General features: G+C 40.4%; 1 protein-coding gene across 2 annotated transcripts in view; it reads right to left on the minus strand.

The window, feature by feature from the left end:
• specc1 (sperm antigen with calponin homology and coiled-coil domains 1) overlaps positions 1-13,747 on the minus strand; it is a 70,542-nt gene that overhangs the window by 11,595 nt on the left and 45,200 nt on the right. For both annotated transcript variants that reach the window (XM_069700727.1, XM_069700729.1), the window contains 2 exons: positions 13,392-13,536; positions 10,474-10,576 (listed from right to left, as the gene is read on the minus strand). In XM_069700727.1, the coding sequence (XP_069556828.1) occupies positions 10,474-10,576; positions 13,392-13,536 (248 nt within the window). The remainder of the gene's footprint in view (positions 1-10,473; positions 10,577-13,391; positions 13,537-13,747) is intronic.

Raw genomic sequence — 13,747 nt, forward strand, 5'->3', positions numbered from 1 at the left:
AGTGAATCTGGAAGCACAATCCTCCTCTCATCTGTCTATTGTCTGTGAAGGGCAGACCTGTGCAGTCATGTCAGCCTGCATTCCTCTCATAACTCCCCCTTCACTCTTGTAGCTGTCACAGCAGCACCACTAGTAGCACTCTGTGTGTGTGTGTGTGTGTGTGTGTGTGTGTGTGTGTGTGTGTGTGTGTGTGTGTGTGTGTGTGTGTGTGTGTGTGTGTGTGTGTGTGTGTGTGTGTGTGTGTGTGTGTGTGTGTGTGTGTGTGTGTGTGATGTATGTGTAGACTGACACACACACACACAGATGGAGTGATAGGGTGGTTATTCATACTCTAAGACCAAGACAGACAATAACAAACTAGCTGATAAGAGAGGAGTGCAGGGGGCAGTTTGTGTGTGCGTGAGAGAGAGTGTGTCTGGGCGTCGGGGGGAGGGGAGGGGGGATGTGGAGGGGCGCGCGGGTGGAGGGGAGGAGGGGGTGTCTGAGGAGAACTCATCCTAATCCGGACCAGGGCCGGCAGGTATGTAGGAGTTCAGGGTGGAGGTGGGGGGAGGCAGAGGGAGACGGTGGGGGAGTTCGTTCGGGGTGGAAAGAGAAAGAGAGGGAGAGAGGCATGAATGCTAAAACAGCAGCGGACAACAACAGCTCTCTGGGAGCCGGCTCAGAAAAGCAAACACAGCATCAAGCGACAGGAAGCGTCTCGCTGGGCACAAAAGGCAGAGCCGTTTGCTTTTTAGGGCTCAGAGAAAGAGAGTATGAGAGAGAAGCAGGGAGTTGAACAGAGAGGAAAGACAGTTGAACTGAGGGTATATTGCTTTGGTCTGCCACCAAGTGGAGAGCAGATTAGATCTATAATAGTATAGATATCAAACCGTTAACAGATTAGATCTATAATAGTATAGATATCAAACCGTTAACAGATTAGATCTATAATAGTATAGATATCAAACCGTTAACAGATTAGATCTATAATAGTATCATATCAATCCGTTAACAGATTAGATCTATAATAGTATAGATATCAAACCGTTAACAGATTAGATCTATAATAGTATAGATATCAAACCGTTAACAGATTAGATCTATAATAGTGTAGATATCAAACCGTTAACAGATTAGATCTATAATAGTATAGATATCAAACCGTTAACAGATTAGATCTATAATAGTATAGATATCAAACCGTTAACAGATTAGATTAGTATCATATCAATCCGTTAACAGATTAGATCTATAATAGTATAGATATCAAACCGTTAACAGATTAGATCTATAATAGTATAGATATCAAACCGTTAACAGATAATAGATCTATAATAGTATAGTATCATATCAATAACAGATTAGATCTATAATAGTATCATATCAATCCGTTAACAGATTAGATCTATAATAGTATAGATATCAAACCGTTAACAGATTAGATCTATAATAGTATCATATCAATCCGTTAACAGATTAGATCTATAATAGTATCATATCAAACCGTTAACAGATTAGATCTATAATAGTATAGATATAGTTAACAGATTAGATCTATAATAGTATCATATCAATCCGTTAACAGATTAGATCTATAATAGTATCATATCAATCCGTTAACAGATTAGATCTATAATAGTATAGATATCAAACCGTTAACAGATTAGATCTATAATAGTATCATATCAACCGTTAACAGATTAGATCTATAATAGTATCATATATCCGTTAACAGATATCTATAATAGTATAGATATCAAACCGTTAACAGATTAGATCTATAATAGTATAGATATCAAACCGTTAACAGATTAGATCTATAATAGTATCATATCAAACCGTTAACAGATTAGATCTATAATAGTATCATATCAAACCGTTAACAGATTAGATCTATAATAGTATCATATCAAACCGTTAACAGATTAGATCTATAATAGTATCATATCAAACCGTTAACAGATTAGATCTATAATAGTATCATATAATAGTATCTATAATATATCAAACCGTTAACAGATTAGATCAGATTAGATCTATAATAGTATATTAGATCTATAATAGTATCATATCAATCCGTTAACAGATTAGATCTATAATAGTATCATATCAATCCGTTAACAGATTAGATCTATAATAGTATCATATCAAACCGTTAACAGATTAGATCTATAATAGTATCATATCAAACCGTTAACAGATTAGATCTATAATAGTATCATATCAATCCGTTAACAGATTAGATCTATAATAGTATCATATCAAACCGTTAACAGATTAGATCTATAATAGTATCATATCAATCCGTTAACAGATTAGATCTATAATAGTATCATATCAATCCGTTAACAGATTAGATCTATAATAGTATCATATCAATCCGTTAACAGATTAGATCTATAATAGTATCATATCAATCCGTTAACAGATTAGATCTATAATAGTATAGATATCAAACCGTTAACAGATTAGATCTATAATAGTATCATATCAATCCGTTAACAGATTAGATCTATAATAGTATCATATCAATCCGTTAACAGATTAGATCTATAATAGTATCATATCAATCCGTTAACAGATTAGATCTATAATAGTATACATATCAATAGTGTTCTAATGCAGAATAGAAAAGCCTTCAGCAGTGACTCTCAGCCTTCAAATGGAGCCCAAACACCGTTATTTAAAATATCCGGTCAATGTCACATTAAGCTGATATCAAAATATATGCAGCTACTGTAGAAAAAAAGTGGAATGAGTGGTGGAGAATAACACTTCCCCAATGACATGTGACTAGAGTTAAAACAAACATTTATTTATCGAGTCGGAGTGTAAAAATAAGCTTGAAAAAATGAATAACAATTTCCTAAATGAGTCTTTAAATCATTTGTTTTGCTGGATCAACCATCCGAAATCCAAATATATTCATTTTATAAGAACATGAAACAGAGAACAGCAGAAAACTGTGAGGAGGACTGAGATGCTGCCAACAGTGATATTTCTGGTGTCGATTGTTTTTCTGCCGATAAACATATCAATGAATCGAATCATCATTTCAGATCTATGTGTGATTTTTAGCTGCAGTGGACAGTGAAGGCCAACGCCGTGTCTCCTGCAGCCTGGGCGACACATCCTCTCTGCTGTAAACCATTTAGAAATGGAATTCACAGACAAGCTGGACAGCAGCCAGACACTAAACACCACACACAGAGCAGTTTAGCACTGCAGCAGCACAAGGTAAGCCTGCGCTCTCTGCTGCCACAGCTCAATGCTAAGGCGTGGTGTGAAGCCCAGTAGCTGCTGTCGTGCTTTCATGACGCTTCACACTCCATTGTCAACGTGGCATTGTTGTAATATTGAGCTCTTACTCACAGATCAAGAATGTAAAGAGAGCAAAGCACAATGCAACACACGGCATGCAGGCCGGCAGGGATGGAGGATAGCTATGCTGTGACGCATACGCTTAGTTATACTGTGTGTGTCATTTGGTTTGTCATCAAACCGTGTGCACACATTTGTTGAAAAGTCATTCATCTAAAAGGGTGAAAGCGGAAAAACTTCAGGCCAGTAAATCGGCCGACTGACGAGATCATCTCAGTGTATCTCCTCTCATTATATCCCCATATCCGACCGCGAGGGAATGAACGGGGCAGCAAGAACACAAACAGCAAATAAATGTCACGATATGAGAGAGGAACCAAACCAAAAATTACACAGAGAGTAAAGAAGAATGTTGGAGGAGAACAAAAGGAAAAGAAGAAAAAGAAGTTTGAAATAAAAGGACAAAGGCAGGAGACAGAGAGAGAGACGGGAGAGAGGAGGAGAACGCCCTAATGGACCTTGCAATGAATCATAGTCATGAGCAATGACAGACTGAAAGCCTGAGCAGGCGGGACCGTGAAGATAAAGATGGAGCAACAGGAAAGGTCAGAGCTGGTGGAGCTGGTGGAGAGTGCTGCTCTCCAGACCGTCTGTCCATCTCATGGAGCCGCTCTGCACACGGGACATAGTCCTGAGTGGGGAGGGTGACGGGGGTCAGAGAGGGCACTGCAGCACACGGTCAACTGCATCCACGCTTTATTGTATGTCACCTGCCAAACGAATGTAGTGCAATGTATGGTCGCACACTTCTACAAAATAATGCAATTACTCATCACTCAAAATATTCTAAAGAGCTAAAACAGCACATCTCTATGTGGACTATAACCACATCCGTGACAAGGAGTTATGTAATGTATCACTGCAACACTGTAATGTACAAGCTGCAACCAACAATGACGTCACCCGTTGGGTTGTGAAAACTTGCTGTTCGAAAGTCTCGAAATTCAGATTCTGTCAATCAAACCAACACGCCCCCAGAAATGCTGCTTTTTAAGGCAAAATATCGGATTAATGACAGGATTCTTTTCAGATGGATGCAAGAAAACAAAGAAAACTTTAGCCAATCACAGCATTATAACTTGTGGAAATTTTTTTATTGACTTTGTATTTCATGGGGGTTGAAATGGAAGTTGAATGGAAGTCTATGGAGCCGGGGCCTGTTTGGAGCCGACCTCTAGCGGCCCTCAGTGATATTGCAGTTTAAGGCGCTTCCAAATGGGCCTCATTTTTCAGACCCAGAAGCTACTTCCACTCTTATATACACTCTATGGTGAGGTATTTAAAAATGAGATGTGAAAAAAGACCCCAAGTAGCATTTTTTTGGAGCCAGAATGACCATATCTGGACGAGCTGGGGAGGAGCGGGGGTGGACTGACTAACAGCCCACCCACCTATACTGAAGACCTGCCTGCATCCTGGGCATGTCAATCAAACTATGTATTTCATGAGAGAATTTGATGCTTTTTTAATGGGAGTCTACTGGAGCCAGGGTTTCCAGCCCCTAGTGGTTCTCACTGGTATTGCACTTTATTACACTTCCACATTATCTTCCCTTTTCAGACCTGGAGTCTACATCCATTGTACTGAACACTTCCTGGATCTTTCTGGCCTCTCTCTCCTCATTACTATCTCATCTGATAAAAAAAAAAAGATTGCAAACAAGCATATTTCTCAAAATGTCACAGCGTTCTTTTAATATTAGGCAGCTCAATACATTTCCTTCCATTGTTACCTTGGAATATGTAGTTGTACATCAAGGTCAAGCCAAGAGAATCTAGTAACCACTCAGCACAAACACTCACCAACTGTCGTGAGTGACTCTGTATATGTATTTTTTTTTATTTTTTTTTTTTTTATCCTAGACAGCCTCAAGACTTTTCTATCTAAATTTGACCGACAGCATATCATGATCATCATTAAGTGAGTGTGATGAGTGATGATTATAAGAACAAATAACACATTTATTAAAATATTTCAGTCCATTTCAGCTGTAAAGACACCTCTATTACCACCATTAGTAATTGTTTATTTTACAGTGACGAGCTCACCCACAATTACTGTTAATCCCACATTATTAGAATTTAATGCCTGCTCTTTGAGCTCCAACCCTCTTCCCCTCCTCGATGTCTGACCTCCATTCCACACTCACCTGGGGGTCCGTTCCTGTCTCTCAATGATTTTGTGTGTGTGTGTGTGTGTGAATTTCCCAGACGAGGCCGGATAAGCTGTGCACTCTCAGGCCCAGCTGAGCCCAAAGTTCAGAGCCTTTGCTCATTGTTCCCATCTTGAACAAACAGTACATTTATTTTTGTTTGGCTTCTATGGTTAATTGAGAAAAAAAAAAGAGTTTAAAAAGTGTCTGGAGCTGTCCTAAATTAAGACATCAAAGAGCCTGGAAAATATACAGCAGGAGGATAGAGAGTTTTCCAACAGGCTGAATGTTCAAGGGCACTTTGCTTATTCAACAAGGCTGAAAATGGCCACTCTTATAAAACAAGTAGACATTTTGCTTCTCAAAGAAATTTCCCCTCGGGGATTAATAAAGTGAAAAAAAAAAAAATACAAGACAACAGTTTTTTACAACTGAGGTGAAAGGATTCACCGTGTATGTCAAAAGTTTTGACGCAATAATTTATGATTTCGCTGCTAAAAAAACTTTATATGAAAATGTTCCAGATTGTTTTATGATAATAATTGATTGTATCCTGGTTGCTGTCCAACCACAACGTCCATTCAAGCAACGTAAAGACAGAAGGAGAGCAGGAAGTTACGAACACAGAAAAGACAACGCAGATTGCTTCCCGTGCAGCATCACTGTCTTTTGGTTCAGAGCTAACAAACTGCCTTGAAAACCAGCGTAACAGAAGGTGGATAAAAGCAGTCTTGTGTTTCAAGTCTATGTCCAGTCCAGCGCTGACGTGCACGGGATCACTTGGGAATACAAATTTCTTGTAAGAGGCCCCTTCAGTCGCTCCCACAGGGTACAGTCAATCAGAGCGAGCTTAAGGTCTTCGCCGATCGATCTGTGCTTCCCAGAATCTGACATTTGAGGTGTGACAGAGTCGTCTCATGAGAGTTTAACAGATCAGGCATTCAGCAGCTCGATGGACCGCTGCGTTACTCAGTGTGGAGGCGACTGCTGAATAAACAAACCCCTTCACACACCTTATTCTCCCTCCGGGGTTAAAAAGCTCTTCTCCATGGTGATAGCTCGGCCATTGTACTTGCGTACCTTTGTGTTTATATGCATTTCATTTGCTATGTTTTCCCCTTTTTTCTTTCCCTCAAACTGTATTTACTGTCACAGAGACACCATCCATATGGCAAACACATGTTGACACACACACACACACACACACACACACACACACACACACACACACACACACACACACACACACACACACACACACACACACACACACACACACACACACACACACACACACACACACACACACACACACACACACACACACACACACACACACACACACACCTGAGCCTCGACTGGTGCATGATTTAAGACATGTCGGCCATGGCAACCCATTTTTTCCCCCACTGTCACCTACATAAATGACTAAAGTAGAAAAGCATGACTTCACCTGTCCTGTTACCTGATACGAGACAACCATTAGTTGTTTAAGCACATCATACATCTAATTACGCCCTCTCTCTGTTCTGATTACATGTCCTCATCTCTCTCTCATTCCTTTATTGATCACAGATAAGTGTGACATCAGCTACACTCACTGTTCCCTCAGCAGCCATAAAACATCAAATAATCTCCCAGCATGCATTAGCTCCCGGTTTCTGTTTCACCTTAATTAGGCTGCTGTTTGACCAAAAAGGTTTGCCGACAATAGGACTGTAATAAAAACCGGCACGGGGCTGACCCTCCCATCAGCTTCATATCCGTCTCACACGGCAGCTTTTCTGGCTCACTGCTGGCAGATGATATAAGAGCTTGTTTCCTGACTCCACGCTTGGAGACAGAGAGAGGATGGAAAGTGAACGGCGATGGTCAAAACTGCCTCTTCAAACTGACCATTAATTATGTAGCCCGAAGAGGCCAAGCACAAATTACAACTCACTGACTCTTTACTGAAGAGACAATTAGTGTTGACTTATTATCTCTTTGACCTTAGTCAAGAGAGAAACCGCAAAGTGCATGTGGATGTATTGATGGAACTTAACCTCACTAACCTTTATCAGAGCCGAACACAAGCATGGCAGAGAAACCTGGATGTGGTTGTATTTCTGGAGCTTCGTCGTCGTCCCTGTCCTTTGCTGTACAGCAGCTACAGACCAGGTGACATATCAGTCGTCTCTCTGGACATTAGACGTGTAATTAGTGGCTTCACCGTAGACAGAGGCCTCGTAACGCCGCGTCAGCCTGACCTTTCGCCAGACATATACAGCCCGGCACATCATCTGACAGCAACCTTTTCTCTCAGCCCGCCAAGCAGAGGCTTGTGGTCAGAGTCAGATGTCCTGATGCAGTGCACTCAACACGGCTCCACTTACCGTAACTGATGCGCAAACACTGTAAGTCAAACACATTAAACTTCCACAAAATATTTTGGGAAATTGTTGTTGCAGGACCTTTTGCTCAGTCTAATTTCACAGATGTTGGAGGTATAAAATCAGGGTTTTCCCTAATGTTCAACCCGAGTGTTTTTTCACAGTACCTTACATTTATAGCTCATTTATAGCTTATTTCATTATAAGCTTTGCTTAACCAATGTTTTTATGGCAGACAGGGCATTTTTAAATAAATAATGTCACTATAATAGTAAATTTTTTTTTTTAAATGTATAGTATTCGGTCGAATAACTTCTCAGCACCTTCCACCTACGAAGCCCTCCAGAAACCAGGGAAAACCCGGTAAATAACTGGTGTGCTTCTCCTATTCTCATCCTTTGTGCTTGATGCAGACAGTTAGTTGCATTTTATCTCACAGTCTGTACTGCATATTTACTGTATAATATAATGTAAAGAAGTTCTTTGGAAACCTGGTCTGATGGACGGATGTACAAACATTGTTGTCTTTATTCCCTTAAAACAAACAAAACAATTGATCTGAACATGTTTCTGAAAAACTGCCATGAGTTAACAGGAAACTAAATTTCATCAGATATGCAAATGTATGCTGAAATGAGCCTGAGGAAATACATGAAGGAGCCGTCACACTTCCAAAAATAGACACTTTTAAGGTTAACTGCCTAATAGTCCGTTAATAAAGCTAATTCCAGAGCAGGTACATGTCGCACATGGACACGGTGCATAAACACGCAGGATCACAGCTGGAGTCAAAAACAGTTACTCCTGGAGGGAAGTGATTATGCCACAGACTGAAACACTCCTAGTAGCCAAAGCTTCTTATTGCATTCCTAATAGTTGCAACTAATCACACCGTGTTTCTAAGCCCTTTGTGAGAGGGGATCATAGGTTCCATAGTTAAATCCAGACCAATGGGAATGAGGCTCTAGTGAGGGTTTCACCCTGCTAGAAGAAACTGCCCTGCACTAAACTGATATTTGTTGTTCAATTTGGTTTACTATTTAACACAAGTCCATTTACACTGAAGCAGTGATGGAGCACAACTAAGAATATTTCAGGGAGAAATATTCTACTTTTTACTACATTATACTCATATAACAGCTGCAGTGAAGAGTTACTTCGCCCAGCAGGATTTCACGTCCAAAAACAGATGATGGAGAAATAAAATATGACACATTTTGAAGATTAAACTATACCCCAAAAGACATAAAATAGTTATGCAGTCCCAAAACCTATCTAACAGCAGTGCGAGGTGAGAAGGGACAATAAACTGCCTAAAAACATATGACCGGTGGACTCTGTTTAGCCTTTTCATCCCCCATTTCAAGATTTGTTAGTTTCCTCTGCAGCACATTATTTAGAATATTTTTGTAATAACTTTATTTCAATGAGCTGATGTTGGAGACTGTGACGTTAATCACTACTAAACCAGTGACCTTTCATTACAAGCCGCTGTGTGTAGACATGCTGCTTCTGCCCAACGATCCACATCAGTACAAGCTAAACAATGTGAGCCACGGCCGTCTGTGTGCAGGTCCAGCATCTTATCAGACAGATCAACAGTTTTATCTCCTGTTGTCAGATGTTTCCACAACAGAACATCTGCTGTGTGTGTTCTACCAACACATGTGATCCAGCCTCATATGGAAGCAGGGTGACTCAAAGTTCACTGAGCCGCTCTGTGCTCGAGAAACAGCAACTATTGATGTGACAACTCATCCAATAACGCAGACTATTCATCATTGGGAGAGCCGGATCTATTTTTAGCAGTTATCATCACCTGTGACTGACTTTGTCAAGCCAGAGCTACACTCCATTAGAGTGACCCTAAAGAGGACAGAAACAGAGTCACTTATATTTGAACTAATAATTAATCTTCCATCAGAGGGCGGAAATGACTCCTCTTCCTTATAAACTAGAGTTTACAGGCTGCAACTGGTCTGCTTGCTTTTAAGAGTTTTAGCATTGGCATTAGATGCTGGCAGTCTGGCACAAAAACATGATGATTACATAGACAAATCTCTAATCCCATTGGGTTTAATGGGCTCCTTAAACTGGGTATTAGGGGAGCAGCTAAGCCAGGTGATTGTCAGCATGGACCGAGAAACTGCGAACACAACGTAGTAACAATGCATGAGCAAATGGACATGCATAAAAAACAAGCGGGTGCTATAAATAGACACATGTATAAATCCAGTATGTCTTCGACACTGAGTGCTTTGCCCTATTGTTTCCATTACCGCCGGGCCACAGTGACTTCATATCCCCTGAGAGATGACAGATGGCTGCAGGGTGGGTGATGTGGACAGACACAGTGATGTGCCGCTACACCTCAGTGACGGCGGAGAGAAAAAAAAGAACCTGAGGGCAAACTAACCAATACTGTGTCCATGCAATATAAAAGGGGGGGAGTGGGAGCTGTCATCTCACTTTTAAATGAAACCCCGAAGACAGAAAGATTAAAATAAAAGTGCAGAAAAAAGCAGGGTGTGAAATTGAAGGGAGCATGTCCCGTATGTGAGAGATGTCTCTGGCCTGTGATCCTACCGGATAGCCTTCAGTTTTCTTCTGGCACCACTTCAATAGAGCGTTTCTCTTAGATCCTCCGTACTCCCGCGCCAGTGCAGCCAAAGGGTCCTTTCTTTCCACACTGTCACCAGGGAACCACGAACAGCAACCACAGACAGAGAGACAGGGACATTGGCAGTCTGTCAGAATGGATTATGGTATGTCCAAGGTTTGATTCAACTGTAAAAATACTATCTTCACACTCACACACAAAATTCAATGCAGACGAATGTAATAATTTCCGTATTCTGAAACTAGTTCATAAGTGGCCCTGATGTAAAAACCCATGACTCTTTACAGATCTCTTATAGGAATGCTTCAAGAGCTTGTCTTAATTCTGACAATTTTGTAAACATAGTTTTTATTACAAAACTCATAATAATAATATTATTTATAAAATATGCTAATAGCAGTGCTTATTGAGGAGGATGAAGAAGGATCTGAGAGTAAAAGACAGTTTGTAGATATAAAGGAGATCAGTGAGACATGCAGGTGCTCAGTTACCTTGAAAGTGAGAAGTAGTAATTCAAGTAATTTCAAGTCTTGAAATGGATATGATATTTAACGGAGCAAGTGAAGCTGCTGGAGGACAGGGGTGATATCTATTGAAAGGATTATGGTTATGATTTGGACAGCTACAATTTTAGACAAGATGAAGTTTGCAGAGAAGCCTGAGAGCTGGACCAGAGGTGCAATAATCGATATGGGATGAAATCAGGACACGTGTGAGAATGCTGGTGTTTTTAGATGAAAGAAGTGAAGACTACTGATATGTGTCAAAGATGATACCCAGACTCTTAGCCTGGGGGGATGGAGAAACCAGAAAGTTCTCAGTCGCCAGAGGAAAAAGTATAAGCAGTCTTGAAGTAAACTAATTAGCTATGAAATATTTCACACAAAATCACAGCTACAACATGTTGGTCCTAAAATAACATTACTGGTGCACTAATATTAATTCCACAGTTGAAAATCTTTATACTGCTGACACAGAGACATGAAAAAAAGAAGAAGAGAGAAATGCCTCCAGCATGACACGTTATAATGTCCTGCAGGGTATGGACATCAGGGAGGACATAAAAATACAATCCTGTCTAACAGAATTAAAATGATCCATTTGTAAAAAAAAATTGTTATACTGCTTTATTTTTCCAAATGTTCTCTCTCTGAATTCCAGAGTTTCCATTACTTGGATGAACTCTGCTATTTCATCTGATATTATCATTACCAGATAGGAGCGTCTTTGTAGTTCTGTATATTTTTGTTGGAGTTCAGACTTGGCTCAGGATTACTCTGGAGTGAAGCCAGCTCCATACAGTAACCAGTCTGGCCTTAAGTGTGGGATCTAAAGCTTTAGAACAGTTGTTTTGTGGCATTACTTCTAATTTTCACATTCTACCTCCACGTACTCAAGCTCAAATATTTACATACAGTGTATTGACTGCACTGTTATACCACTTGTAATTTCTCTCCTTTATTTCCTACAGCAGACTGGTTTAAATGCCGGTCTGCATGTCTGTCCAGCCGGTCTGCAGTATTATTCAGGGGGTCTTCTCCCTGGGGTTCGTACTGGAGCTGAGGCCATGGGAAGACCATGGGACACGGTCATTGCTCTGAGCACGGTAAACATTTCACACGTCCCTGCGACTCGGCTGTTGAATTCATTATTTCCCTGTCTGAGGCATTGTGATGCCAGAAGCAGCGAGACCCTGTACAAACAAATGTTATAGGGGAGCGGAGAGCATTTGCATTTATCATCAGCAGCTATATCATAAAGCTAGAAAATACCAAACATGGTAATAGACCGCTGCTGAGGAAGTCTGCAATGCAGTCTCACACATTTACATTAGTAATGGTATCAGTAAATGTCTTGGTATGCAAAATGACAGAGACAGACAGACGCTGAAAAAATATACCTGAGTGACTGTGTGTCATGTAAGCATATGTTACTGTAAATACAGATGATGAAGAGCAGAGAGCTCAGTAATGTCATATCAGAAGAGGAAGAGGTGGGCTGGACAGACAGGTTTCTGAGAACACTTTGACTACTGTTTATTAATGCTGGTTGAAGCTGAGGGTGTTGTCCAGTGTTTCTAACAACTTCACTGCCTCACTGTGCCAACACATACAGCTAAACTTGAACACTCTGTCATGCACCTCCAATATAACCGGTTGTAGTATCAAATGGGCTTCTACAGCTGATCTTTTTTTGAGTTTACACCACAGAGATAAATGGTGTGCGCATGTAAATGACATGAAAGCATGTTAGTTTTATGTCTCTCGTCCCTTTTTCTGATAAGCAAAGACTCCATCTATGATTTGAGTGTAATATGTGGTTACTTTAAAGGCCTATAAAGAAGGAAGTTACATTCACAGTGAAATCTTTTATCAATGATATGATATATATGTCACAAAAAGTGTAGAAATGAAACGGTATAATTCCACTGCAAAAATTTTTTTTAATCTTAACAAGCCATGTGACCAATCCTGATTCTTTTAGACAAATATAAAAATTGTGTGACTAATAATTCACACAAAGAAACAAGTTGAGGAACAACTACAGGATTTGTTTCTTGTGCCATTTAAAGGCTTCGAAGGCTCAGTATGAGACTGTTCACTTGTCTGTTGCAATGCTGGGTTTAATCAGAAGATGTTTTCATTTGGATTAGTCAGAGTACACTCAGAACAAGCTGGGCTCATGACATTTGGTTTGAATTTCTGTCTGATTTCTTGTGAAGTTAAACAAACCTGAACGATGCGTGTTTACTACTCCTGACCTCAAGGAAATAAATGTTTGACTGAAGGATTACCTCACCGGTTCTAAATAAATCTGCACAGCTGAACGTTGCACGTATATCTCACTGTGAGTCATTGGAACGAACGTGTTTAGGTGAGATCACCTGAGCTTGCTGTTGCTTCGGTTGTAGCTGAAGGATGATGTGCGGCTCCTGAGGGAGGCGGGGGTTTTGATGACAGACTCTAGAGAAGGGCTCTTCCTCATAAGGCTGTTAGGTTTCAGGTCTTCCCCGCAGCTCGACAACTTATCTGTTGAGTCAAAGGATGCAGGAAAGGCAATCAGAAATGAAGGAATCAAATTATGAAGAACATTTGACAAATTACAGTCTGCAGTGGGAAAGCGGGACAGTAGGGTAGGGTGACCAGGTGTCCCACTTTATGACTGCACTCCTTTGTCCTGAATCCCACCTTTTGATTGGCCCTAGTTAACAGTAGAGTCAACGCTCTATTTTCTAAGTCC

This window comes from Brachyistius frenatus, unplaced genomic scaffold (genome assembly GCF_029030835.1).
Source record: "Brachyistius frenatus isolate BFR_SWC_R1_liver_20210118 unplaced genomic scaffold, ASM2903083v1 Contig_34, whole genome shotgun sequence".
In the NCBI taxonomy this organism is placed as follows: Eukaryota; Metazoa; Chordata; class Actinopteri; family Embiotocidae; genus Brachyistius; species Brachyistius frenatus.